The sequence below is a fragment of the Suncus etruscus genome, chromosome 11 (genome assembly GCF_024139225.1).
Source record: "Suncus etruscus isolate mSunEtr1 chromosome 11, mSunEtr1.pri.cur, whole genome shotgun sequence".
Classification (NCBI taxonomy): domain Eukaryota; kingdom Metazoa; phylum Chordata; class Mammalia; order Eulipotyphla; family Soricidae; genus Suncus; species Suncus etruscus.
Window position 1 is genome coordinate 48,192,838 of NC_064858.1, and position 26,624 is coordinate 48,219,461.

The 26,624-nt window shown below is 38.6% G+C and overlaps 1 protein-coding gene across 1 annotated transcript in view; it reads left to right on the forward strand.

Annotated features, from left to right (window-relative positions):
- The first annotated feature begins 18,390 nt into the window (after positions 1–18,390).
- CRADD (CASP2 and RIPK1 domain containing adaptor with death domain) overlaps positions 18,391–26,624 on the forward strand; it is a 209,270-nt gene continuing 201,036 nt past the window's right edge. Inside the window, exons 1-2 of the mRNA XM_049782844.1 lie at positions 18,391–18,485; positions 19,773–20,077. Of these exons, the coding sequence (XP_049638801.1) occupies positions 19,780–20,077 (298 nt within the window). The 5' untranslated portion in view covers positions 18,391–18,485; positions 19,773–19,779. The remainder of the gene's footprint in view (positions 18,486–19,772; positions 20,078–26,624) is intronic.

A 26,624-nucleotide genomic window follows, 5' to 3' on the forward strand; every position in this document is an offset into this window, starting at 1 on the left:
CCCTGAGCACCACTGGATGTGTCAAAACAAAAAGGTGAGGCAAAGAGAGTAACCAAGAATGACCCTTTAAATCTATACTTGATTGGATAATAGTGTTACTTTTAGTAGTGGAGTAGGCTGAGGAAGAGTAGTTTGGGGGTAAGAAAATTCTCGAGTCCAGAAGGGAAAGATTAAATTTAAGTTGCCCATTGACATTCCAAGAAGAGATGTCAGTAGACAACTGAACATCGTTGTTTGAACATTGAGGAGAAATGAATAATGAGGAGCTGAACATTCAGGAGAAAATTTAGTGGAGTGGGCTAGATAAGTTCATTTATGAAAAATATTAAAATTAGAATAATGAACAGGTTCTGAGATCATTAAGTAATTCATGTATTAAAAACTTGTAATAAAGATCACATAGTAATAACATAAAGCCCTTAAAGAATTTTCCAAGTAAAATGATTAGATAAGAATTTTGATTTTGTTACCTTCTTTAATACATATAAATGATGAACAAAATTTTTTTGTTATAACCCACTGGTATTATATGCATTTATTTGGCCCATGTTTTCTTTAACTTTTATTAATATTCTGTGATTTACAAAGTTGCTCATAATATAGTTGTTTGTGGCATCCAATGTTCCAATACCAATCCCATCACTAGTGTGACCTCCCTGCCACCAATTTTCCCAGTTTTCCACCCATCCCCTTAAGTCTGCCCCTTACTATGTAACAACAAAATGACAAATGAAATTCTTCAAAAAATAGTTCAGCAAAAGAATATTTGTGAAAATTGTTCTATCTCATACTGTTGTTACTAAAGTCATTGAGAATTTCCTGAGCTTGTTGAACCTTCTGTGTTACTGTTTTCCTAATTGACCTTTGTGGACTTCTGTTGAACTTTTCCATAAAATTTGCTGTGCTTGTGTTAGACCGATAGTACCATGAGATTTGGAGGTATCTCGTGCTTCAGGAGCTGTGGAGATGGGACCATTCAGTCACTTGGTGTCTTGTTGGAGTTGGGCCATTCATATGCAGGGGCTGTTGATGTGGTGAGAGCTGCTGAGTCTTTCAGCAGGACAGGGAATCATGCCTCTCCACCCCACTAACTCCAAGAAGGGTTTGAAGTCCTCAAAGGGTTCTTAGCCTAGAGATAATTCAGCAGCTGTCATCTCTTCAAGATTAGTTTTGAAGCTATGAAGGTGTATCCTATGTTATTTTTGTTTGTTTTTGATTTTTGTTTTGTTTAGTTCTGTTTTGTTGTTGTTTTGGAGCCATACTTGGCAATAATCAGGATATTTTTCTGTCTTACTCAGAGGGCCATATGGGATACTGGAGATCGAACTCCAGTTGACCATGTGCAAGGCATGTGCCTTACCATTATATTATCACTCCAGTTTCTGAGTCATGTATTTTTTAGTGCCTACTGAAAAGCACCTGATAGGCAACTGTGTGTAAAATAAAATCAACAGAAGCCATTGGTTGAACACATTTACCGAGCACATATTATGTGCTTAGTACTAGATGATTTTAGAAGACACCCTTTTCCTTCCCTAAAATGATCAATTCCATGTCTCCTAGAAGAAGAAAGTCTAAAATAGTCAATCAAGAGGAGCAAAACTCATTGAAAATATCTTAGGAATAGTGTATCTCCTTTTGATTCTGCACATCTGATTTTCTTTGATCAGTAGGAAAATCTTTGTGAGCCAAATAAATTTGGTAAGGTAGGTTAGAGTGGAATGTACTTTGCCTTTTCTTCTCTTTATTACTTCTGGTCAACAAGAGGGTTTCCCTGTATAGAGAGAAACTTATTTTAGCTTATTGTATACTTTCAGTTGACTAGCATTCCCAGCAGTTATAGTCTCATCTCTGGAGACAATTCATCAGCACTTTTAGTGGTTTCTTTTTCCCATTAAACCAAAGAGTCTCCAAGAAGACTGCTTCTAGTATTTCAATATTCATCCCATTATTTGTTCAAAATTCTATACTTCCCAAATAGCCTGTGGACAGATTGGATGCATGCCCACTTATCATCATGAAAAGAAGGAAGGGAAGTACTCTTTCCTGGGCTAATGGCTAAATTTACTTCATTAAGATGCAGTTGAGTCTTTGGGTGGATTATTGTCAGAAAGAACAGTTTAGCCTCAATTACACTGAAGCAAAATATCTTTATATTTAGTAATCATGTCTACTTTAAAAATGGACTTTATTAAATAAGCCCAGATAAAAAGCTTAATTTACTCATGTACTTGGTACATTTACTGAAAAATCATCTTGGCCAACTATAGATAATGGACTGCTGCTTGAAAAGAAATGCTTAATATATAAAGGGGTGCGTGTGTGTGTGTGTGTGTGTGTATGTGTGTTCAATATGTCCACTGGTAATGAGCTACTCTGGTATTTTTTGTGTGTGTGTGTGGGAAAGCAGAATAATTTATTTGTGCGTTAGGATTGTTAAATTATGTGATCTCAGCCAAATAGTTGCCCATATGCTGAAACAGGTTCAAATATTTTTGTTGCTCATTGAGAAACATCTTGACCTTTTCCCCTGATATTTGTGCAACTACTTCTATGTCATTTTTTTGTTGGAGACTAAAATAAATAAAGTAGATGGACAGAATAGGCAGGTTATGGGACCTTTAAGTCCTGAATGCTGGTCCCTAGAGGCAGGGAGTTGCCCCAGTATAATCCTATAAAATGCTTCACCTCTGTTCCCTCTCCCCAACTAGATTAAGACAGGCAGTGCAGATCCAGGAGGAACCAGGTGTGACCCCGCCCCCCCCCAAAAGTTAGGCATTTGATTAAAGAATGTTGTTATTCTCCTTATGATGATTACTGGTTGTAAGCAATAAATATTGTGTGTGAAAGACAGTTGAAGCTCTCAGTCTGGAAGGCTGTTATCTCCCTTGCACCAAGCCTTTTCTCATACTTGAATCTTTTTTTAAACCTCACAATGTCCCTATTTCAGTCTGGTCCCTGGCAATTTTCTTTGAATAAAAATGGAAAGTTAATTTTTACACTATTCACCTCAAAATGTTGTTGATTCTCCTTCTGTCTACTACTCAAACTGTATGTGTTTTCTTCAATCAATGATATACTATGTTAATCCAGTAAACATGCAGTGATATTTTAGCTATGAAAATTTGCGAGCCTCAATTAAAAAAACGACAATATTTTCCTTTAGGATAGGGCAGACTCTTCAACAAAGGGTGTTGGGAAAATTGAAAAGTCACACATGTGAAAAACAAAACAGAAACAGATTACTATCTGAAACCATAAATCAAATAACTCAGGAAGAAGTAAAACCTTGATTGTTAGGTCTAAAACTGTAGAAAACATAAAAACCCAGCAGAGGGGCTGGAGTGATAGCACAGCAGTAAGGGGTTTGCCTTGCATGCAGCCAACACAGGACAGACTCCGGTTCAAATCCCGAAATCCCATGTGGTCTCCCCAGCCTGCCATGAGTAACTTCTGAGCACTGAGCCAGGAGTAACCCCTGATCGCCTCTGGGGTGATGAAAACAGCATCTTGGACTCTGACAGCAGAACAAAAACAAACAAACAAACAAAAAACCTCAGCAGAACACTACATAGCACTAGCTTCAGAGATGCTTTGGGGGTTTGAATTCAAGGACAAGAGAAATACAAGCAAAAATAAGCAAAGTGTATTACATCAAATCAAAAACTTCTGCACAGCAAAAGAAGGTCATTACAACAACAACAACAAATCTTCCTGAATAGGAGAAACATCACACATAACACATATGGCAAAAGGCTGATACCCCCTCCAAATATATATATCTCAATAACTCACAAACTCATCAATCAACAAAAATAATATAAAATGGAGAGCAGAGTCTCAATAGATCATTAAAAACATTTTATTGGCCAAAATAGCATGTGAAAAATGTTCATTATTACTGATGATGAGGGAAATGCAAATTAAAGCTCTGACAAAATACCTTCTCACACCTGTGAATATGGCTTATGTTAAAAAATATAGGAAACAATAAGGCAGGTGTGTAGAAAAGGAAACTTTAGTATAATTTGGTGGAATATAAACTGGCTTAACTATTATAGGATAAGAAGGTTTTTCAAAACATTGGAAATAGATCTACCATGCGATTCAGTAATGCCACTCCTATGTGATTCATTTGAAGAACAATAAAAACACCAACCTGAAGAGATATACACTCCGTGTGCACTGTCTATAATGGCTAAGACATAGGAGCAACTCAGGAGCCCAGATATGTACATAAAGATAAGGTATGTAAACACAGTGGAATACCACTCATTTCTAAGAAAAGATACACTCTTGCCATTTTGGAAAACAGAGATGAAATTGGTGGTGATCATGCTAAGTCAAATAAAGTAGAAGAAGAAAAAACTAATACAAGATTATCTCATTCATATGTGGTAAATAGACCAAACAAGGAAATAGACAATGACCAATGAAAACAGCATCTTGGACTCTTGACAGCAGAACTGAGGTAACCAAGGTAAATGGGCAGAGTGATCAGAGAAGGATAGTAAATTGTGGTAGTTAAATATTGCTGGTGGGTGGGTTGTGGTAACATATTTTGAAGAGATGTAAAATTTTGTTCCTTAGTCATAAATGATCTTGTAAGATAATGTTACATGAGTAAAATTATAAAACACACACACAAAACCCACCTACACTGCCAAATTGCAAATTTTCATTTGATTCAATTATTTATTTATTTATTTGTTGTTTTTGGGCCACACCTGGTGACACTCAGGGGTTACTCCTGGCTATGCACTCAGAAATTGTTCCTGGCTTGGGGGACCATATGGGATGCCGGAGATCGAACCAGGTCCGTTCTGATTGGCAGTGTGCAAAGCAAATGCCCTACCACTGTGCTATCACTCCAGCCCCTAATGATTCAATTATTCACTGATATTTTTTTCTTTTTCTTTTGAGTTTGGGGCTATACCCAGCTGTGTCAGGATTTACTTCTGGCTCTATGCTCAGGGATTACTTTTGGTGGTTCTCAGGGGACCATATGTATTGTCATTGATTAAACTCTGTGTTGGCTGCAAGCAAGGCAAGAGCCTTAACCTCTTTTCTGTCTCTCCAGTGCCTGAACACTGAGCTGTCATGACAGAATAGTGCCTATTGCAAACAAAGGGATCTTGCTGAGGTATCCAGTTAGTATTAACTTACTGGGGGTATCTGGCTAATATTATATTAACTTGCACAATAATGTGTTTAGGTCTTCCCCTCTCACTGCCCCATTTCCACCTCTGTTACCAGAGACCCAGAGATTCAGCCTTATACATGTGGGCCATGCCTCTGCCTACCACAGAACTACAACAGCAATCTAGAGTTTCCAGCCCTAGAGGGTCAAGAGGTCATGTATGTGAGACACGAACTCCACCACAGAATTATATCCTGGCCTCTGGCTCTTTTCAAGTTTTTTTAACTTAAGGTTTTTTTTTTTAAGCAACAAAAAATTGGTCCCAGGAATTTTACAATAAACTATAATTAAATTTAAACCAAGATCTGATCTTAGAAAACCAAAGGAACCCTTAGAATGTGAAAACAAAAAGTGTGCAACTTTGTGTATTCAGGCTTATTGATATAATCAGCAAATTAAAAATTGTGTATATCCGTAGCAATAATATATTTGTAGCATACAAATGTTCTTTGCTGGTTATATACATTGTGAAATAATTGTCACAATTACGCCATTTTATACATCTATTGTCTCATATAACTTTTGCATATGTGTGTGTGTGTATCAGTATTCTGATACTCAGAAAATTTCAAGTATACAATATACAACAGGCGATCAAAGTGTTTTTGGCTTAATGCTTTGTTTTTAGGTTGATTGATTTATGATCAACTTTCATTATTTTATTTTACCTTAAGAAAACAGTCTTGAGGCCGGTGAGATAGCATGGAGGTAGGGCATTTGCCTCGCATGCAGAAGGACATCCCATATGGTCCTCCGAGCCTGCAAGGAGCTATTTCTGAGTGTAGAGCCAGGCGTAACCCCTGAGCACTGTGGGTGTGACCCTCCACACAAAAAGAAAAAGAAAACAGTCTTGAGTGAAGATGAATTAAAAGATAATCAGTTGCTGGAGTGATAGGTTAGGATCCATTCTTGACTAGACCTGACCCTCATTTAAGCCCTGGCACCACATGACCCCCTAAGCACCACAGGTGTAGTCCTGGAGATCCTGACCACCACTAAATGATCCCTGATGGCACTGCTGGGCCGGAGCAGCCCCATGTTCTTGGATTGGAGCACTAAGAACCAGGATCAATTGGTCAAAGTGATTGGGAAATGCCCAAAGACCACCTGAACACTACTTGGGAGCTTCCCGCCTCCACATATTCCAAGACTACTTTTGTTATATGATTTCCAATAACCTATCTACCATGTTAAGTGAGGACTTACTATAACTTTATTATCTATAGATACAATCCTGTAACTTAGAACTTCAGAATTTATTCATCCTAATTCAAACTTTTCCTTTCTTTCTTTCTTTCTTTCTTTCTTTCTTTCTTTCTTTCTTTCTTTCTTTCTTTCTTTCTTTTTCTTTCTTTCTTTCTTTCTTTCTTTCTTTCTTTCTTTCTTTCTTCTTTCTTTCTTTCATTTTATTTCTTTCTTTCTTTTTCTTTCTTTCTTTCTTTCTTTCTTTCTTTCTTTCTTTCTTCTTTCTCTTCTTTCTTTTCTCTTTCTCTTTTTCTTTCTTTCTTTCTTTCTTTCTTTCTTTCTTTTCTTTCTTCTTTCTCTCTCTCTCTCTCTCTCTCCCTCCTCTCTCTCCTTCTCTCTTTTTTTTGTTCTTGGGACATACCCAAGAACAAAAGTGTTGATGCTCAGGGTTTACTCCTGACTCTGTGTTTATGATTTGCTGTGTCAGTGCTCAGAGATTGAAATGGGTTGACTGCATGCAAGGCAAGTGCCCTACTCACTGTACTATCACTCCAGCCTTTATGTAAGAAATATAAACTTTCTCCCCAGTGCTTGAACCATCTTACATTTATATTAGAAATGAATGATAGTTCCCATAGCTTCATGTCTTTACCAGATTGTGGGTATCCTAATAAGTGTGAGCTGCTTCTTTTGTAAAGCTCAATAAAACTCTCTATTTATTCATTTAATGAAGTTTTCTTATTATTTGGGTGCCACTTATGACAGTGCTCAGAGCTCATACCTTGCTCTGGGAGCAAGAATCATTCCTGGTGCCTTTGGGGATAGTAAGAGGACTAAGTATTTAACCCAGGTTGACTACATGCAAGGCAATAACCCTATATGCTGTACTATGGCTCCAGCCCCAATCAAAAATATGTTCTTAAACGTATTCCTTTATTTATTTCCTTTAGTATCCAGAAGTTGAATTTCTGGATTGTAATTGTAATTTTAATTCCTACCTTGTCCCCACTGAGGCATTTTGTATTCACATATATATTAATTTTTTTAACTCCTGAATTTCTCCTTCTGTTGTGTTTTAGTTTTTGTTTCTTCACAATTTGTGATACTGCTGAAACGTCCGTACAACAAAACAAAACAACAGGAGAGAAACAGGTTATTCTGACATCTTTGCACATCTAATGATCTCACACACTTGCTCAACCTGCTTGTGAGGTTTACACACATGTTCTTAGTTCTGTAATCACTGTGATCACAGAATTTCAGATTCTATGATCATTCAAATTCATCAATGTAACCATGCTTCATTATCCAAGTAGAAACCGAACAATGGTTTAGAACATGGCCTCATAAGAACTTCAAAAGACATTGGCTTCTTTTTGGCATTGTTGATTTTGGTGGGGGGGCGGTATTGGGCCACACCTGGTGATGCTCAGGGGTTTACTCCTGGCTATGCACTCAGAAATCACTCTTGGCTTGAGGGGACCATATGGGATGCTGGGAAATCAAACTGGGGTCTGTCCAAGGTCAGCCTTCTGCAAGGCAAATACTCTGCTGCTGCACCACTGCTCCTCCCATTGTTGCTTTTTGGGCCACACTCTATGACGCTCAGGAGGTTACTCCTGGCTATGCTCTCAGAAATCACTCCTGGCTCGAAGGAACATATGGGACACCAGGGATGGAACCAAGGTCTGTCCTGGATCTGCCATGTGCAAGGCAAACGCCCAACTGCTGTGCTATTGCTCTGCATCCCCCCTTTTTAATTGTTTTTGTTGTTGTTGATGATGCTTTTGAGAGCATTAACTGGGGTGTTAATGTGTACCATTAAGGTGGCACAGGAAGAAAGTAGAAAGATGATGGGGAGATGAATAGACTGAATAATCAATCTTTAATTTTTTAGAATTTTCTTGCTGTTTCCCATAATTACTTAACAAGTGGAGGTGAATAATATTTTTATGTTTGTTTGTTTTTGGACAACATCCAGTGATGCTCAGGGGTTACTTTTGGCTCTGTGCTCAAAAATCACTCCTGGCTGGCCAGGGAACCCCTGATTGGCTGCATGGAAGGCAAATGCCCTATCCGCTGTGCTATCTCATGAATTGTCAATACGCCGAGGTGTCTAACTTTTATTTTTAGTAGAGGCAATAATATACAGCAGGTAGGGTATTTGCCTTGTATGTAATCAACCCTGTATGTAATCGATCCCTGGCATCCTACATGGTCCTCTGAGCACTGCCAGGAGTGATTCCTGAATGCAGAGCCAGGAGTAACCCCTGAGCATTTCTGGTGTGCCCCCCACCACCAAAAGAAGATAAAAGAGTTTTTTTTTAACCATTTATAAAGTTATAGGCTTCTTTTAAATTAATGGGCTTACATTTTTTGTTAAAATTTTATTTTATTGTAAAATGATAAATTAGTTTCTATGCTATTGATTTTTTGAGATTAAAATTTCTTTGTGACTTATTTTATTCACCATTGCTGTAAATGTTCCAAGTAAGCATGAAAAGAATCTATTATCGCTAGGGCTTCATTTATTTTTTAATATATATTTTATTTAAACAACTTGATTACATACATGATCGTGTTTAGGTTTCAGCAATGTAAAGAACACCACCCATCACTAGTGCAACATTCCCATTTCCAATGTCCCAAACATCCCTCCTCCCCATCTTACCCCCACCTGTACTCTAGACAGGCTTTCTATTTCCCTCATGCATTCTCATTGTTAGAATAGTTCACAATGTAGTTATTTCTCTAACTAAACTCATCCCTGTTTGTGGTGAGCTTCATGAGGTGGGCTGTAAATTCCAGCCCTTCTCTCTTTTGTGTCTGAAAATTATTATTGCAAGAATGTCTTTCATTTTTCTTAAAACCCATAGATGAGTGAGACCATAATGTCTCTCTCTCTCTCTCTCTCTCTCTCTCTCTCTCTCTCACTTATTTCACTCAGCATAATAGATTCCATGTATAGGAAAATTTCATGACTTTATCTTTCCTGACAGCTGCATAATAGTGTATATGTACCACAGTTTCTTTAGCCATTCATCTGTTGAAGGGTATCTTGGCTGTTTCCAGAGTCTTGCTATGGTAAATAGTGCTGCAATGAATATAGGTGTAAGGAAGAAATTTTTGTATTGTATTTTTGTGTTCCTAGGGTATATTCCTAGGAGTCGTATAGCTGGATCATAAGGGAGCTTAATTTCCAGTTTATGGAGGAATCTCCATATCGCTCTCCAGAAAAGTTGAACTATTCGGCATTCCCATCAGCAGTGGATAAGAGTTCCTTTCTCTCCATATCCCCGCCAACACTGCTTGTTCTCATTCTTTGTAATGTGCACTAATCTCTGTGGTGTGAGATGGTACCTCATAGTTGTTTTGATTTGCATCTCCCTGATGATTAGTGATGTGAAGCATTTTTTCATGTGCCTTTTGGCCATTTGTATTTCTTCTTTGTCAAAGTGTCTGTCTATTTCTTCTCCCCATTTTTTGATGGGATTAGACATTTTTTTTTGTAAAGTTCTATCAGTGCCTTGTATATTTTGGAGATTAGCCCCTTATCTGATGGGTATTGGGTGAATAGTTTCTCCCACTCAGTGGGGTGCTCTTGTATCTTGGGTGCTATTTCCTTTGAGGTGCAGAAGCTTCTCAGCTTAATATATTCCCATCTGTTAATCTCTGCTTTCACTTGCTTGGAGAGTGCAGTTTCCTCCTTGAAGATGCTTGTAGTCTCAATGTCCTGGAGTGTTTTGCCTACCTGTTGTTCTATATATCTTATGGTTTCGGGTTTGATATCGAGGTCTTTAATCCTTTTGGATTTTACCTTTGTACATGATGTTAACTGGAGGTCTAAGTTCAATTTTTTGCAAGAGGCTAGCCAGTTGTGCTAACACCTCTTGTTAAAGAGGCTTTCTTTGCTCCATTTAGGATTTCTTGCTCCTTTATCAAAAATTAGGTGATTGTATGTCTGGAGAACATTCTCTGAGTATTCAAGCCTGTTCCACCGATCTGAGGGCTTGTCTTTATTTCAATACCATGCTGTTTTGATAACTATCACTTTGTAGTAAAGTTTAAAGTGGGGGAAAGTAATTCCTCCCATATTCTTTTTCCCAATGATTGCTTTAACTATTCTAAGGTGTTTATTGTTCCAAATAAATTTCAAAAGTGCCTGATCCACTTCTTTGAAGAATGTCATGGGTATCTTTAGAGGGATCGCAGTAAATTTGTACAATGCTTTGAGGAGTATTGCCATTTTAATGATGTTAATCCTGCCAATCCATGAGCAGGGTATGTGCTTCCATTTCCGTGTGTCCTCTCATAGTTCTTGGAGCAGAGTTTTATAGTTTTCATTGTATAGGTCCTTCACATTTTTAGTCAAGTTGATTCCAAGATATTTGAGTTTGTGTGGCACTATTGTGAATGGGGTTGTTTTCTTAATGTCCATTTCTTCCCTATTATTATTGGTGTATATAAAGGCCATAGATTTTTGTGTGTTAATTTTATAACCTGCCACATTGCTATATGAGTTTATTATTTCTAGAGTCTTTAGGGTTTTCTAAGTAGAGTATCATGTCATCTGCAAACAGTGAGAGCTTGACTTCTTCCTTTCCTATCTGGATTCCCTTGATATCTTTTTCTTGCCTAATCGCTATGACAAGGACTTCCAGTGTTATGTTGAATAGGAGTGGTGAGAGAGGACAGTCTTGCCTTATGCCAGAATTTAGAGGGAAAGCTTTTAGTTTTTCCCCATTGAGGATAATATTTGCCTCTGGCTTGTGGTAGATGGCCTTAACTATATTGAGAAAGGTTTCTTCCATTCCCATCTTGCTGAGAGTTTTGATCAAGAATGGGTGTTGGACCTTATCAAATGCTTTCTCTGCATCTATTGATATGATCATGTGGTTTTTATTTTTCTTGTTGTTGATGTTGTGTATTATATTGATAGATTTATGGATGTTAAACCAGCCTTGCATTCCTGGGATGAAACCTACTTGATCATAGTGGATGATATTAATGAGACATTGAATCTTATTTGCCAGGATTTTGTTGAGGATCTTTGCATCTGTGTTCATCAGCGATATTGGTCTGTAATTTTCTTTTCTTTGTAGCAACTCTGTCTGGTTTAGGTATCAAGGTGATGTTAGCTTCATAAAAGCTATTTGCAAGTGTTCCTGTTTTTTCAATTTCATGAAAGAGTCTTGCCAGGTTTGGTAGTAGTTCCTCTTGAAAGGTTTGAAAGAATTCATTAGTGAATCCATCTGGGCCTGGGCTTTTGTTTTTGGGCAGACATTTGATTACTGTCTTAATTTCCTCAATAGTGATGGGGGTGTTTAGATATGCTACATCCTCTTCCTTCAACCATGGAAGATTATAAGAGTCCAAGAATTTATACATTTCTTCCAGGTTCTCATTTTTAGTTGCATAGAGTTTCTCAAAGTAGTTTCTGATTACCCTTTGAATCTCTGCCATTTCAGTAGTGATCTCTCCTTTTTCATTCCTAATACGAGTTATCAAGTTTCTCTCTCTCTCTTTTTGTTAGTTTTGCCAGTGGTCTATCAATCTTGTTTATTTTTTTAAAGAACCAACTTCTGCTTTCGTTCATCTTTCAGATTGTTTTTCAGGTTTCCACTTCATTGACTTCTGCTCTCAGCGTTGTTATTTCCTTCTGTCTCCCTATTTTTGGTTCCTTTCGTTGAGCACTTTCTAATTGTATGAGCTGCATCATTAAGCTGTTCAGGTATGCCCCTTCTTCTTTCCTGATGTGTGCTTGCAAAGCTATAAATTTTCCTCTCAGTGCCGCTTTTGCTGTGTCCCATAGGTTCTGATAGTTTGTGTCTCCATTGTCATTTGTTTCTAGGAAGGTTTTGATTTCCTCTTTGATTTCATCTCGGACCCACTGGTTATTCAGTATTAGGCTGTTTAACTTCCAGGTTTTAAAGTTTTTCTTCTGTGTCCCTTTGTGGTTCACATATAATTTCAGGGTCTTGTGGTCAGTGAAGGTAGCCTGCAAAATTTCTATCCCCTTGATATTTTGGAGATATGTTTATGCGCTATCATGTAGTCTATCCTGGAGAATGTCCCATGTACATTAGAGAAGAATGTGTATCCAGGCTTCTGGGGGTGGAGTGTCCTATCTATATGTACTAGGCCTCTTTCTTCCATTTCTCTTTTCAGGTCTAGTATATTCTTGTTGGGTTTCAGTCTGGTTGTCCTATCAAGTGTTGACAATGCCATGTTGAGGTCTCTCACAATTATTGTGTTGTTATTGATATTATTTTTCAGATTCGTCAACAATTGTAAAAAATATTTGGCGGCCCCTCATTTGGTGCATATATGTTTATGAGAGTGATTTCTTCCTGCTGTACATATCTCTTGATTAATACAAAGTGTCCATCTTTGTCCCTTACAACTTTCCCAAGTATAAAGTTTGCATCATCTGATATTAGTATGGCCACTCCAGCTTTTTTATGGGTATTGTTTGCTTGGATGATTTTCCTCCAGCCTTTTATTTTGAGTCTATGTTTGTTATGACTATTCAGGTGCGTTTCTTGTAGGCAGCAGAAGGTTGGATTGAGTTTTTTGATCCATTTAGCTACTCTGTGTCTCTGAACTGGTGCATTTAGTCCATTGACATTGAGAGAAGAATTGTCCTGGGATTTAGTGCCATCTTTATAATAAAGTTTGATGTGTCTGTTGGTCAGTCTTGTCTTAAAGTAGGTCTTTTAATTTTTCTTTTAATACTGGTTTTTGAGTCTGTGAAGTTTCTGAGCTGTTTTTTGTCTGTGAAACCATGTATTGTTCCTTGAAACCTGAAAGTGAATTTTGCTGGGTGCAGTATTCTAGGCAAAGCCTTTATTTCATTGAGTCTATGTCTATGTCTCACCACTGCTTTCTGGCCTTGAGTGTTTCAGGTGACAGGTCTGCAGTAGATCTCAAGGATGTTCCCTTGAATGTTATTTTTCTTTTCGATCTTGCTGCTTTCAGAATTCTGTCTCTATCTGTGGGATTTGTCATTGTGACTAGGATGTCTCGGGGTGTTTTCTCTGGGGTCTCTTTTAGTTGGTACTCTTCAGGCATGCAGGATTTGATCACATGTATTCATTAGCTCTGGTAGTTTCTCTTTAATGATGTTCTTGACCATTGATTTTTCCTGGAGATTTTCTTCCTGGGTCTCTGGGACTCCAATGATTCTTAATTTGTTTCTGTTGAGCTTATCATAGACTTCTATTTTCATCTGTTCCAATTCTTTGAGTAATTTTCCCATTGTTTGATCATTTCCTTTAAGAATTTTTTCCAATTTCTTCTGCTGTATGAAGTTGTTATTCATCTCATCTTCCAGTGTACTAATTCTATCCTCAGCTGCTGTTAATCCGTGGGAAAGCTCCTCCATGTTTTTCTTCAATTCTACTGAGTTTTTCAGACCTGTTATTTGACCTGAAATTTCAGTTTGGAGTTTTCTCATTTCTATCTTTATATTCTCTTGATTCCTATTAGTGTTCTCTTCTATACTTTCTTTGAGTTCTTTGAACATCTTCCATATTTTGACTCTAAACTCCTTATCTTGAGAGACTGACTAGTTGGTTGGCCATGTTCTGGTCATCTGAGTTGCCATCTTCATTCTCTATGTCTGGCGCTGGCCTGCATTGTTTCCCCATTGTCCTCTGGCTCCTCCCTCTCTGGGCATATCAACTCACCTCCAGGGAATGCTCCAGGGAAGACTCCAGGGAAGGCTAGTCATGTGCAGATGAATCCACACACTTGATGAAGTCAGGGTCCAGGGAAGGCTAACCGTGCGCAAATGATGCCACACACAGGATGAAATCAGGCCAAGAATGCAGCACATCACAGGAGACAGTCAGAGATAGCTGCTGGCATCTGAGTTCCAGCAGAGTTTAGCGGCTTCCCCCTTTCCGGGCATATCAACTCACCTACAGAAAGGCTTCATTTCTATAATGCAGAATGAACCGAAAATATTTAACTCCTTTGATTTTTTTTTATAACTAATGTTAAAGGGCTAAACTAAAGTTGAAAATACACTTGTTCTTTTTGATTTATTCCTTTGCAGACTCACAATGGACACAAATAAATATGATGGGGAGAGGGAAGAAGGAAATATCTGTATTCCTAAAAATAGGAATTGTTACTTCTGAGTGACAGACTCTTTGGAGGCCCAAATCCAACATACAGAAAGAAAGTGGAGAAGTGAAGTAGTGATTCTGAGCGATGTTTGCTTCCTTTAGGGCCTATTGGCCTTAATATTTACCTAAGTGTTGTCAAAACTCTGGAATGCTTCTTATAAATGTCATTCTACAGAGGATATTACTGTAATTCTTCAATAGGTTGGCTGATGACAATCAGTCAATCAGAGAACACATTCACTTAGCAACCACCATGGAAGCTGTTCTTCATTTGCAGATTGATAGTCTAAAAAACAATGTTTCTCCGCCTAGGGCAGGGGTCTCAAACTCAATTTACCTGGGGGCCACAGGAGGCAAAGTCAGGGTGAGGCAGGGCCACATAAGGATTTCACACACACACAAAAAGTCCTCAAACATCATTATTAACAGTTTTAATTATTTCTTCTGAACATAAATAGAACATTGAGTGAAGATCATGAACAGTTCTTCTGAACATGGCATCTTTTGCCTTTTCCTTACTGCCAGAGACTTGACAGCGCTTCTTCTCACAAATCTGAACCACATTTGACTTTAGAGAGGAAGCAGTTGAGATCCTCAGTATGGCTTGAAGATGATCACCATTAAGTCCAGACCTGTACTTTGACTTATTGAAGTTCAATGTGGAGAATAACTTTTCACACAAATATGTGCTCCCAAAAAGGCACATGTTGCGCTTGAACATTCGGGAAAGCTCAGGGAAGCTGAGGGGCAATTCTCTCAAAAATTGACCATGCATGTCTGCTTTTCCACTAATCTCCCTGAACTTGGCTTTGAGATCAGAATTGCATTGCAGGTCAATGAGTTCCATTTGAAGCACAGGAGGGGCATCTTGCACATCAAAGGAAAAGGGGTCCACAAAACTTTGGAAAGTGGCTCTGTGCTTTTTGAAGTCTGCAAATGTGTGATCAAATTCCTTCTCTAGCTTAAAAATAGCATCAACATATTTCTCACCACTAAATGGTATGCCTGCATCCACAAGTTCCTTGCATGCTGGGAATGGCAAAGGTTTGTCTGAGAGAACTGGGATTTCCATAACACAGGTTCTGTAGAGAAATCTCTCACATTGTCGTAGGCAGCACTGATAAGCTGCCCTGGGCCTTGTAACATCTTGTTTAGTACATTCAGCTTATGTGTGATGTCAACAAGAAAAGCTAAGTCCCTGAGCCATTTGTGATCACTCAACTCAGAAACAGCATTTCCATCCTTCTCCATGAAGGCTTTCACTTCTTCTCTCAATTCAAAAAATCTTTTCAGGACATTTCCCCTGCTGAGCCAATACCTCGGTGAAATAGAGCACATCTCCATATTATGACTCCATTTCCTGTAAAAAAAAAAAAAAAAAAAAAAAAGCACAGAACCTCCTGTGCTTTAAGCCCCTGGATCTGCTTTGGTTGATGCAGTTCACAACAACAGTCATCACATTGTTACATGGCAGGCATTTACTGCAAAGGGCCTGCTGATGGGTAATGCAGTAAGAGCAATGGCCTTCTCTACACCCTCCTCTTCAAGTTTTTTTTTGAACAAGTGCCACCAGCCCATTTTTCCTTCCTGTCATTGATGGCGCTCCATCGGTTATTATTCCAACAAACCTCTTCCTTAGCAAATCTGCATTCTCAATAGCATCATTTAGTTTATAACAGCAGACTTCATTAGATACGAACATGGGGTACACTGTAAACAAATTGAAATCAGAGGGATCTCATAATAATTTAATTTTTGCTATGTATTTGCTGTGAAAATTTGGCTAAGACACTTGGCCACTCTGACCCACCATCTCTATACATTTAAAATGTCAGTAATACTAATGCTTCTTACATTGAAATGTTGTGATAAAAATAACCATAGAAATAATGTTCCTATCGATAAATGAAAATGATATGCTGATATGATAATGCTCTAAAATGGTTACATATACCTCAAGATTCTGAATAGAAAGTTTTGGAATTGGTTTTAATTAATTTGCTTATAAAGAGTTTATGAAAACAAAAATAATGATAGTTGAGAAAAAGTCCCCCTATAACTGCAGCCACTTTTTAATAGGTATCTGACTTTCTGTATCATTTAATTAACTAAATTGAATCAATGATCAGGGCTGGAACAGTGGCGCAAGCAGTAAAGCATTTGCCTTGCGCGCTCATCAAGGATGGACTGCCGTTCAATCCCCAGTGTCCCATATGGTCCCCTAAACCAGGAGCGATTTCTGAGCACATAGCAGGAGTAACCCGAGTGTCACAGGGTGTGGCCCCAAACCCAATATATATATAAAATCAATGATATATTTTTGACTGTGTCTCATTTTACAAAGGAATTTGATGCAGCTTAATTTACATACTTCTATCTATTTTTGGTTCACACATTTGTCTTCCCTTTCAAAATAAACACGGGTTGGTGAACATAGTAGATTGACTGTGGTATCTGCTCCTCCCTCTTTAGCATGTCTTTCTATGCTTCAGAAGTTTGGAGCGTCCCAAATGACATGCCCAAGTTTTGCTGCTAATGTTTTGTATTTGAATTACATTTCACCAGTTCATCAAAGTAAGATTTGCAGGTGCTGTTCAGATCAGATGCTGGCAGATGTAAGATGCTGGCAAAATAAGGAAACCTTAATTTTCCTATAGCAGTACTCTAAAACTGGTCATTGTGGAGAAGTTGGCAATTTGGGGACTTGTTCTTCCTGTCTGTGGCCATGCATCAGTTTGGCAAAGTCTTTCAGAATTATTCTTGGATCCTCAGTCTTTCTCCAGATTTTCCAATAATTGGTTGCAGAATGCAACAACTTTAATTTGTAGACTCCTTTAAATATAATTTATATTTTATTAATTAATTTATTTAAACATTGTGATTATAAGGTTGTTCAAAATACAGTTGTTTTCCCCCCACAGATACAAAGTTATTCATGATTGAGTTTCAGTTATACAGTGTATAATACCTTTCACCAATGCATATTTTCAGCCATGCCACTGGTGTCCTATTTCCCTCTCACTCTTGCCCCTGCTTACCTAAAGTGGAGACCACCTTCTCCTCCTTCTTCCTTCTCTTCCTTCTCTTCCTCCTCCCTCCTCCTCCTCCTTCCTTCTCCTTCCTCTTTCTCCATCTCCTTCCTCCTCTGTCTATTCTCCTTTTCCTCATCCTCCTCCTTTTTCCTTCTCCTCTTTCTTCCTCCTCCTCTTTCCTCCTCCTCCTCCTCCTTCTATTCTTCTCCTATTCTCCTTTTTCCTCCTCCTCCTCCTTGTCCTCCTCCTCTCTCTCACTCCATTTTTAAGACACCATGGTTTGCAATATTGTTACTGAGGGTATTATGCATATATATCACGTTATCTCCTTTCAGCACCCAGTTTCTTGTCCAGAGTGAAACATGTAAACTTTTGGTAATATTCCCTGTGATAAAAAGAAACTTTATATTTTTGTGGAGATGAAACACCACAGGAGAAGTGATAATTGTAGTAGCATACGAGTACAATGATTGTAACGATGGAAAAGAATTGAGGAGTACAGGTGAATGTGGTATATTATAATTTTAAATACAGTGGAGATAGAAGTTGACTTTTGAAACCCAGAGTGACTTTTGAAACTAGCTAGCATGTCATTTGTGTAAAAGGTCCTGATAGAAGTGGCCGTTAAGCTGCAATCATCCAATTATTTCTTTTCTAAGACAACTCTGTAATTGAGGTTACCATTTTCCATCTCTGAGCAATTATATTGTTTGCCCACAGAAAGCATGGCGGAGAAGGCTTCCGCGAGACACATGGACCCTAATAAAGATGGCGAACGCCCTACTTCCTGTGCTTGCCCTCAACAAAGATGGCGACTGCACTTCCTGGGCCTGGCTTCTGCCTTTAACAAAGATGGTGATTACGTATACATTCTGTAATAATCTAGGCTCCAGTTACAATTTTGCGTTTGCTTTTTAAAGAAACGTGATTGCCGACGTAAGTAACAGGAAACTAGAAACCCTGTATCTATCTCTTCTCCAAGGCCAAGAGTTCTGGCGATGTCACCGGGCTCTGCCTGTCTTCCCCACCCCTTATCTGCTCTGGGCAGGAGCCAGGGTTGGATGGGGTGGCTGCAGGGGTGGCGGGCGATCGCCTTTTTCCCCGTGTTCTTTTAGGAAGACTCCCAGCACCCTTTTTTGTCTTGAGTCTGGAGGCTCTGAAAACTGCTTGTTATTCTCCCTCTCTGATAGACGACGGGACCTCATCTAGAGGCAGGGAACAGAAAGTTGCACTAGGTTGCAGGCAATGAAAAGCGCGCTCTCCCTCACAAGGGCCCTCTCCCCCAAAGAACCAGGCTGGCTGTGGGTGGAGTTATACTTAGAGTGGGGGACCTGGAGTTTCCAGAGTACCCCTCACCCCACCACATCGCCCCCTTTCTCGCCCTCAGCTCACTGTGCATTGACTGGGACTGATGCCTTCCCATCTCTTGTGACTACTGAGCAGAACTGGTGTGGGGATGCCTATTTTATTATAAAGATGAAACAAATCTCATTAAACTACATGCATGTGCTGTCACAATTGTGGAAGAGTTATTTCTGAAGTCTCAGGGAGAAGAGATGGAGTTTGGTTTATTATAGACTGAACTCCTCTAAATGCTACTTTCCAAGCTGATTCTTCATAGGCCTTTGCTCTCAGGGAAAAAGAGCTTGAAGCAGATGGTGTTGGGTTTCTGGACCTTCTAGCCCATTATTGATTAGTTTTTGCAGAGATATTGCAGTGACAGTTTCTATACTTTCTGGGCATCTCTGCTGAAGGCCATGATTAAAATAAGACTTAGTTCTTCGTCACTATGAACAAATAAAATATTGCCAGGGATCCACGGAGAAAAGTTGCTTTCCAGGCAGATTCTCTTAACTCCCCTTCTCTCTCTCTCTCTCTCTCTCTCTCTCTCTCTCTCTCTCTCTCTCTCTCTCTCAAATCGGAACTTCGCTCTCTCTCTCTCGAAAATAGGGGAATGAGCTAAGCCCAACTGTGTGGGAAACAGTGGGAAACAAGAACAGGAAAGATGATTCCTGTCCAGTGTCGAGTGTTACAACAGGGAGCACTCGAAATGGATTTGGCATGGTCTGACCATGTGTTAACCCCTATGATTTGGCCCTCTGCTGACTGATGTCAGCAGACCAATAACTAATGTCGTTGGTTTCTCAGGGCTTCCCCGGCAGAGCTGTCTTTGGGGGTTCATTCTTAGCTCCATGATCCCAGCTACATTTTCTCTTTCCTCAGGGGGAAAATGGAGGCTAGAGACAAGCAAGTGCTCCGCTCCATGCGCCTGGAGCTGGGTGCTGAGGTCCTGGTGGATGGGTTGGTACTTCAGTATTTGTACCAGGAAGGCATCTTAACAGAAAACCATCTTCAAGAAATCAGAGTGCAAGCCACAGGCCTCCGGAAAACAATGATGCTGCTGGACATCTTGCCTTCCAGAGGCCCTAAAGCCTTCGATGCATTCCTTGATTCCCTGCAGGAATTTCCCTGGGTAAGGGAGAAATTGGAGAAAGTCAGAGCAGAAACCACAGTTGAGCTGCCTGCAGGTAGGCCTGGTCTGGGCTTTGATTCTTTCACATTGGCTCCAGAATGGTTGGAACTAGGCTCTTTTGATTTATAGTTGGACTTTCATTCAACTTGAAAGTGAAGTTGGGAGAGAAGGCACTTGGTATTGAACAAATAGCATGAAAGGGTGGAACCAGGAAGCTCAGGGAAGGTTCAGAGGAGGGAGACAGGCTTTAGAAATGCTTTCAGGGAACTTGGCATGGCGTTGGGGAAGCATGTTCTCCTCCAAGAGCCAGGTCCTATCTCCGCCCTTGGCATGGGAAGCCATTTGGAAGGTGCAGACGAGCAAACAGGCACTTGGGTAGGCCTGCTGAGAACTGATTTGTGTGGTGCCAGAGAAGGGCTAGCAAGGTCAGATTCCTGAGGAAGAGGTGGCCTCTAGGAAGGTAAAGTTTGCACCTGTTTTCTCCTTGTCTCTCAGGCATGAAGATGCAGAAAACTGGCCTGGTTGGTTGGAAAACATTATTTTTTAATTTAACTTTTATTTTTAAGTTTGGCTTTATTCAGATAGCTAGAGCCTTGAATTTAATAAGGACTACAGTTTGGGGTTAGGACTGTAGTTTGTGGGACTGTGTGAAAATTAAGCATTACTAGTGGTATTAGTCTGGTTTGTAGCAGGAAGGAAACAGATTCCCTCTTCACCATGCCATGACTTGAGCATTTTATAAAGATTGAGGAGCAGAGAATCGAGCTGGTAATAGCAACAATAAAGAAAGAAGGAATTAGAAGCTGATTTTCAAACTTTCAGTAGAGTTTGAAAGCAATGTTTTCTGAGGTTTTTGATGGTGATGATAGGTCTACTTTCATAGTCTTGGACTATATTTGCTTATAAAGTGAAATTTGGTACTGCTGCTTTATAAATACCAAAGTATTTGGCTAATAAAACCATGTAATAAGAGACCACTTTCATTACTTTGTCACCCAGATCTCATCATTAGAATGCTTTTATATTCCATGTTTGTAAATAATAGTGATTATCCTATTTTTATTAATGGCATGCCAGAATACCTGATCAATATGATAGAACAAGTTAATTTTAGAAGATATGTAAAATCCCTAATGGAAAAGCTAAAATATTTTCTTTTCCTAGCTTGGCCAAATTTCAGTTATTTTGGACATTTTTTTTGGGGGGGGGCACACCTGGCAGTGCTCAGGGGTTACTCCTGGCTATCTGCTCAGAAATAGCTCCTGGCAGGTACGGGGGACCATATGGGACACCGGGATTTGAACTAACCACCTTAAGTTCTGGGTCGAATGCTTGCAAGGCAAACACTGCTGTGCTATCTCTCCGCCCCCCCCTTTTAAGTATTGAAAATAACATGGCTTTAAAAATCACAGAACTCTTCAGATTGGATAATCCTCACAAAATTAACTACTCCAGGTATATGAACATAGCTAAAGTAGCTCAGACAGAGGCCAGAGAGATGGCATAGAGGTAGGGTGTTTTGCCTTGCATGTGGAAGGACGGTGGTTCGAATCCCATATGGTTGTCCATGCCTGCCAGGAGTAATTTCTGAGCTTAGAGCCAGGAGTAATCCCTGAGTGCTGTTGGGTGCTTTTTTAAAAGCAGAATATATAACAGAATCAGAAGGATATTAAAAGAAATATTCCGGTGTTCGATGACTCTGGTATTTTGGTTCTTCATGGTTGGTAATGCTTAGTTGAAAATAAAACAAGCTGATTGAAAGCATGTTGCTACCAAAATATTTAATTTAAAATCATTTTAGGTTATATAAATAGTGCCATTATATGTTTGTAGAGGTGAGACCCATCTTTTTCTTCATAATAATTAAAGAACAAGGAAAAAATAAGATTTTTTCCCCTAAATGATGAATCTCAGAGGACATAAAAATAGTATCATTTAAAGTAATGAAATAGTATATTGGACACTCCCTTCACCATTGGACTGTATGCACCACAGTGGTCCCAATAAGTTACTTTGATTATAAGTTCACCTTTAAAATAGGTTTTGTGAACTATTGAGTAGTTTCAGATTTGGATTATGAGTTAGTGATAGAAAAAAATGGTGCAGTGAAAACCTGTCTCTTGCTGCTCAGTTGAAAAACAAATTTACTTGCATCCTAGGAATCTGGAACTACCTTTCCTACCTAGCTCTTGACCCCAGATCCCTACTCACTGTAAATTCTGCATTTGGAGTTTATTATTCTCTTCCTCACAGTTGCTTTCATATAATAAAAACCCCTTTCCTTTAAAAGCCACATGTAGAAAATCCATTATGCCATTAGTTTTGATTATACATTGCATATTTTAGGTATGTGGGAGGAAGGGATAAAGAAAGTAAAATAATTTACAGGAGTTATTAGTTAACTTCTAATTTGAAATTTTAATTTTAAGCACTTATATACTTTGATGTTAGCATTTTAATTGTAAAATAATATTGGGACTTAATAGGAAGCTTATATTTTGTATGCGTGTGCAAAATCCTGTAAAAGGCATCATATATTTTGAAATGCCTTGGATTTTAATGTCCTTGTAAAAAATTCTAATGAGGGAGAAGGCGGCAGGAGGAAAAAAAATTCTAATGAATTCTAAATTCCTGTTTCTCCATTGTTAAAAGAGTAATTTTAAAAAGCTTGAATTGGTCCATTTAAATTTCCATAAAAGTATTTTTGAATTTTAGGAATCTGCCTATAGGAAATGTGGTATTATATATATATATATATTTATATATATATTAACCTTTTCTGACCTTTACTCATTTTTCTTATTATTAATTAATTTGAATTGAGATGCTCCTCTTGGAACAAATAGAGGAAAAAAATGGTTTTCTTTTGCCCATGAGATCATTTATTCTCCAAGAATGAGCTAATTTTATTTCAGGTAAAATGTTTTCTTGGGGGCTAGGGATATAGTTTAATGACAAGTACATGCCTTGTATTTTACTGAATTGGGTTCCCAGCAATAACCCCAAAATTAGTTTTTTTATTTTGGCTTCTCAGAGACTTTTGGTTTCATTGTTATGCATTTAATTTGTGTTTTTCACTTTGCAAATTTTGAGCTACCATAAAGCTCTTTATTTAGTGTTGGATCTTAGTTAGCTGCTATTTGTATTCTGGATTTAATTTTTTAAAAACCAAGTTTTTATTGAAGTACCGGGACTTACAATACTGTTATAAATACTTTTCTTGTATACATCATTACAACACCGCATCCATCACCAAGTGCCTTCTTCCCTGCACCAAGGGCTATTCCCTATCTCAAAAGTCTTTTCTGCCTTCCCCACAGAATGTCAGTTCTATAGACAAAATTTTCATTCTGATGACTTTGATTATTTTTTGTTCTCTTATTTCATTTATATCCCACATATGAGGTTTCTTTCATGTATTGTGGAGGTGGTGACAGCTATACAAACATAGTGAATAAAACTAAAGTAAAATTGCACAAAATTGTAAGTTAATGTTAAGTTGACAAACATTTCAAAATTGTGTCTTTTTAGCTGTATATGAATTAAAAAATTAATAGTAAGATTAATTATGTGCTAATACATTTAAGTTTCCATGACATAGAGAAATCTTACAAATATACTATTTAGTAAGAGTCAGGAGAATTAATATTATTTTAGGGCTATAGAGATGGTCTAGTAGTTTAGGTGCTTTCCTTGCATGTGGCTGATTTTGATTTGATCCCTGTTAGTCTATGTGCCCCATCCTCCCCTTCTCACCAAGAGTGATGCCTGAGCACAGAGATAGGAATCAGCTCCTGAGCACAGTTCTGCGTGGTCCTAAAATAAACAAACAAAAAAGTAAAAGAAAAAAATTTAAGGAGAAAATCTGAGTGGTCATTAAGAATACAAAAGTATTTAATCCTAAAAAGAGAATATTGGCTTTATACAAAAAATTATATTAATAGACAGTGCTTAAATATCTGTCTTAATTAACAAAAGATTGTAATAACAAATCTCTATGGTTGTAAAATCTCACCTGGAAAGACATAGAAATTTAATATCAACAGAACATTAATTAATTATTGAAAAAGTCTAGAATCCCCTAGCAAACTATGAACAATAAATGGATCTTTGGGGCCGAAGAGATAGCATGGAGGTAGGGCATTTGCCTTGCATGCAGAAGGATAGTGGTTCGAATCCCGGCATCCCATATGGTTCCCCGAGCCTGCCAGGAGTGGCTTCTGATCATAGCATAGAGCCAGGAGTAACCCCTGAGTGCTGCCGGGTGTGACCCAAAAACCAAAAATAAATAAATGGATCTTTATTAGTCTAGTAGAGAGCATAAGCGCTATAAATGATGACATACTTGATGGTAAAGTGCTGAGAAGTTTGTCTTATCTTTTAATGCTTCTTACAAAGCTTGGTTCAAGGGTGTGATTCCCTAAACTGTTCTGTTCCTTAAACTTTATGTACTTTTTTGCTAACCTAAGAGGATAGAGTATCCTTGGTGAGTTGTTCATTTGCTTAAGGTTTTTTTTTTTTTTTTTGCTTTTTTGGGTCACACCCGGTGACATTCAGGGGTTACTCCTAGCTATGTGCTCAGAAATCGCTCTTGGCTTGGAGGACCATATGGGATGCAGGGGGATCAAACCGTGGTCCTTCCTAAGTTAGTGCGTGCAAGGCAAACACCTTACTGCTTGCACCACTGCGCCAGCTCCTCATTTGCTTACATTTTTGAACTATAACTCACTATTTTCTTTTTGACTCATATAGTCTTATTTGCTAGATCTGCTATGAATCTTTTGAGTCTTCTTTCCCTTTCATGTAAGCTCCTTTACTGATCTTGCTGCTTTCAGTTTGCTGTCTCTGTTTTTGGCTTCTGTCATTTTGATTATAATATATCTGGGCTTTTCTTTTTTCTTGTTTTTGGGCCATACTTAGTGATGCTTAGCCATGATACTCATGACTTTGCACTCAGGAATCACTCCTGGTGGGTTTGGGGTCTATTTAGGTTGCTGGGGATCAAACTGGGTATCTTGCATGTTTGACAACCTCCCTCCCCATTGTACTTATTGCTCTGGTACTTCTCTGAGTTTTTCTTTTTGATTTTTGATTTTTTTGCTCGGACCCTTTTGACCTCTTGGATCTCTGTATCTATTCTCCTAGACTCTAGAAAATTCTTTTCTTTTTTTTTTTTTTTTTTGGTTTTTGGGCCACACCCGGTAATGCTCAGGGGTTACTCCTGGCTATGTGCTCAGAAGTTGCTCCTGGCTTGGGGGACCATATGGGACACCGGGGGATCGAACCGCGGTCCTTCCAAGGCTAGCACAGGCAAGGCAGGCACCTTACCTTTAGCGCCACTGCCCGGCCCCTAGAAAATTCTTTTCTATGATTTCTTTAAATCTAGTGGTTCTTCATCGAATTTATCTTCCTGTTCTTCAGAAATGTATTTCACACTGTTTCTCTTGAACTCATCTCATAGTTCTCTGGTGTGCTGTTTATTCTTTTCAGATTACATTCCTTCACCAAAATCTGTTGTTTGCTTTGAGGTGACCTGTAATTTATCTTGGGGTTCATTAGTTTTCTCCCCAGATGCTGTTCATTCTGCTGCTCAAGTCTTCTATTGAGTGTTTATGTTACCTACATTACTCTTCATTTCTGTCACTTCTGATTGTAGCTTTCTATTTCTGCTCCATATTTCCTGGTGCTTTGCTGATTACCCATGCATGGTTTCATTGTGTTCTTTAGACATCCTCATTATGGTCTCATCTCTAATAGTTTGATGAGCTTGTTGGTAATGGTAGAGTTTTCTGTGTTACTATTTTCATGTATTGAGCTCGGTGTTTTTGTTTTTGTTTTTTTTTTTTATGTATCTTTCCCATTATGTTTGCTGTAAAGGGAATCTTTCAGCTAGCATCTCCCCCTCCTTTCCCCAGGAACTATTAGACTATTAGACTATTACCACTCTTTACCTCCGTGTGAAGTCTAATGAGTATATCATATGTGGACCTGCTATGGATGAAGTTAGTGTGAAGACAGCTGGAAGGGAGGCAAAGATCTTTCCTGAAAGATCTCAGGGATATCAGCCAGAAGGTTAGCCTTACCTGGGAGAGAGGAAAAGCAAGCAGAGAGTCTGAGATGTGGAGATGAGCCTACTGATATCCCGGACATAATTTTAGTTTTGGAAAATACTTCGACTGTGCTCTGTAATCATTCCTGATAGGGCTTAGGGGACAATATGGAGAGTCAGAAAATGAAGTTGAATTGGTTGCTATAAGACAAGCACCCTTCCTGCAGTACTGTCTCTCTAATATATAATAATATGGATGTAATGTTTTAGAGAAGAATGAAGTTATATTTTCTTTCCTCTTCTACACCATATCCTCAAACACTGAACATCAACAATCAAACAATGGCTTTTGGTTTTCTTGTTTTTGTTTTTTTTGGGGGGATTACACCTGGTGGTACTCAGGGCTTACCTCTGGTTCTGTTCTTGGGTCACTTTGATGATATATAGTGTCAGAGATCAGAGCTAACCTAGGTTGGCCATTTGTCAGGCAATATATTATGCTAATATTATGCTCAAACAAACTTAACATAAGGGGCTGGAGTGACATCATTGT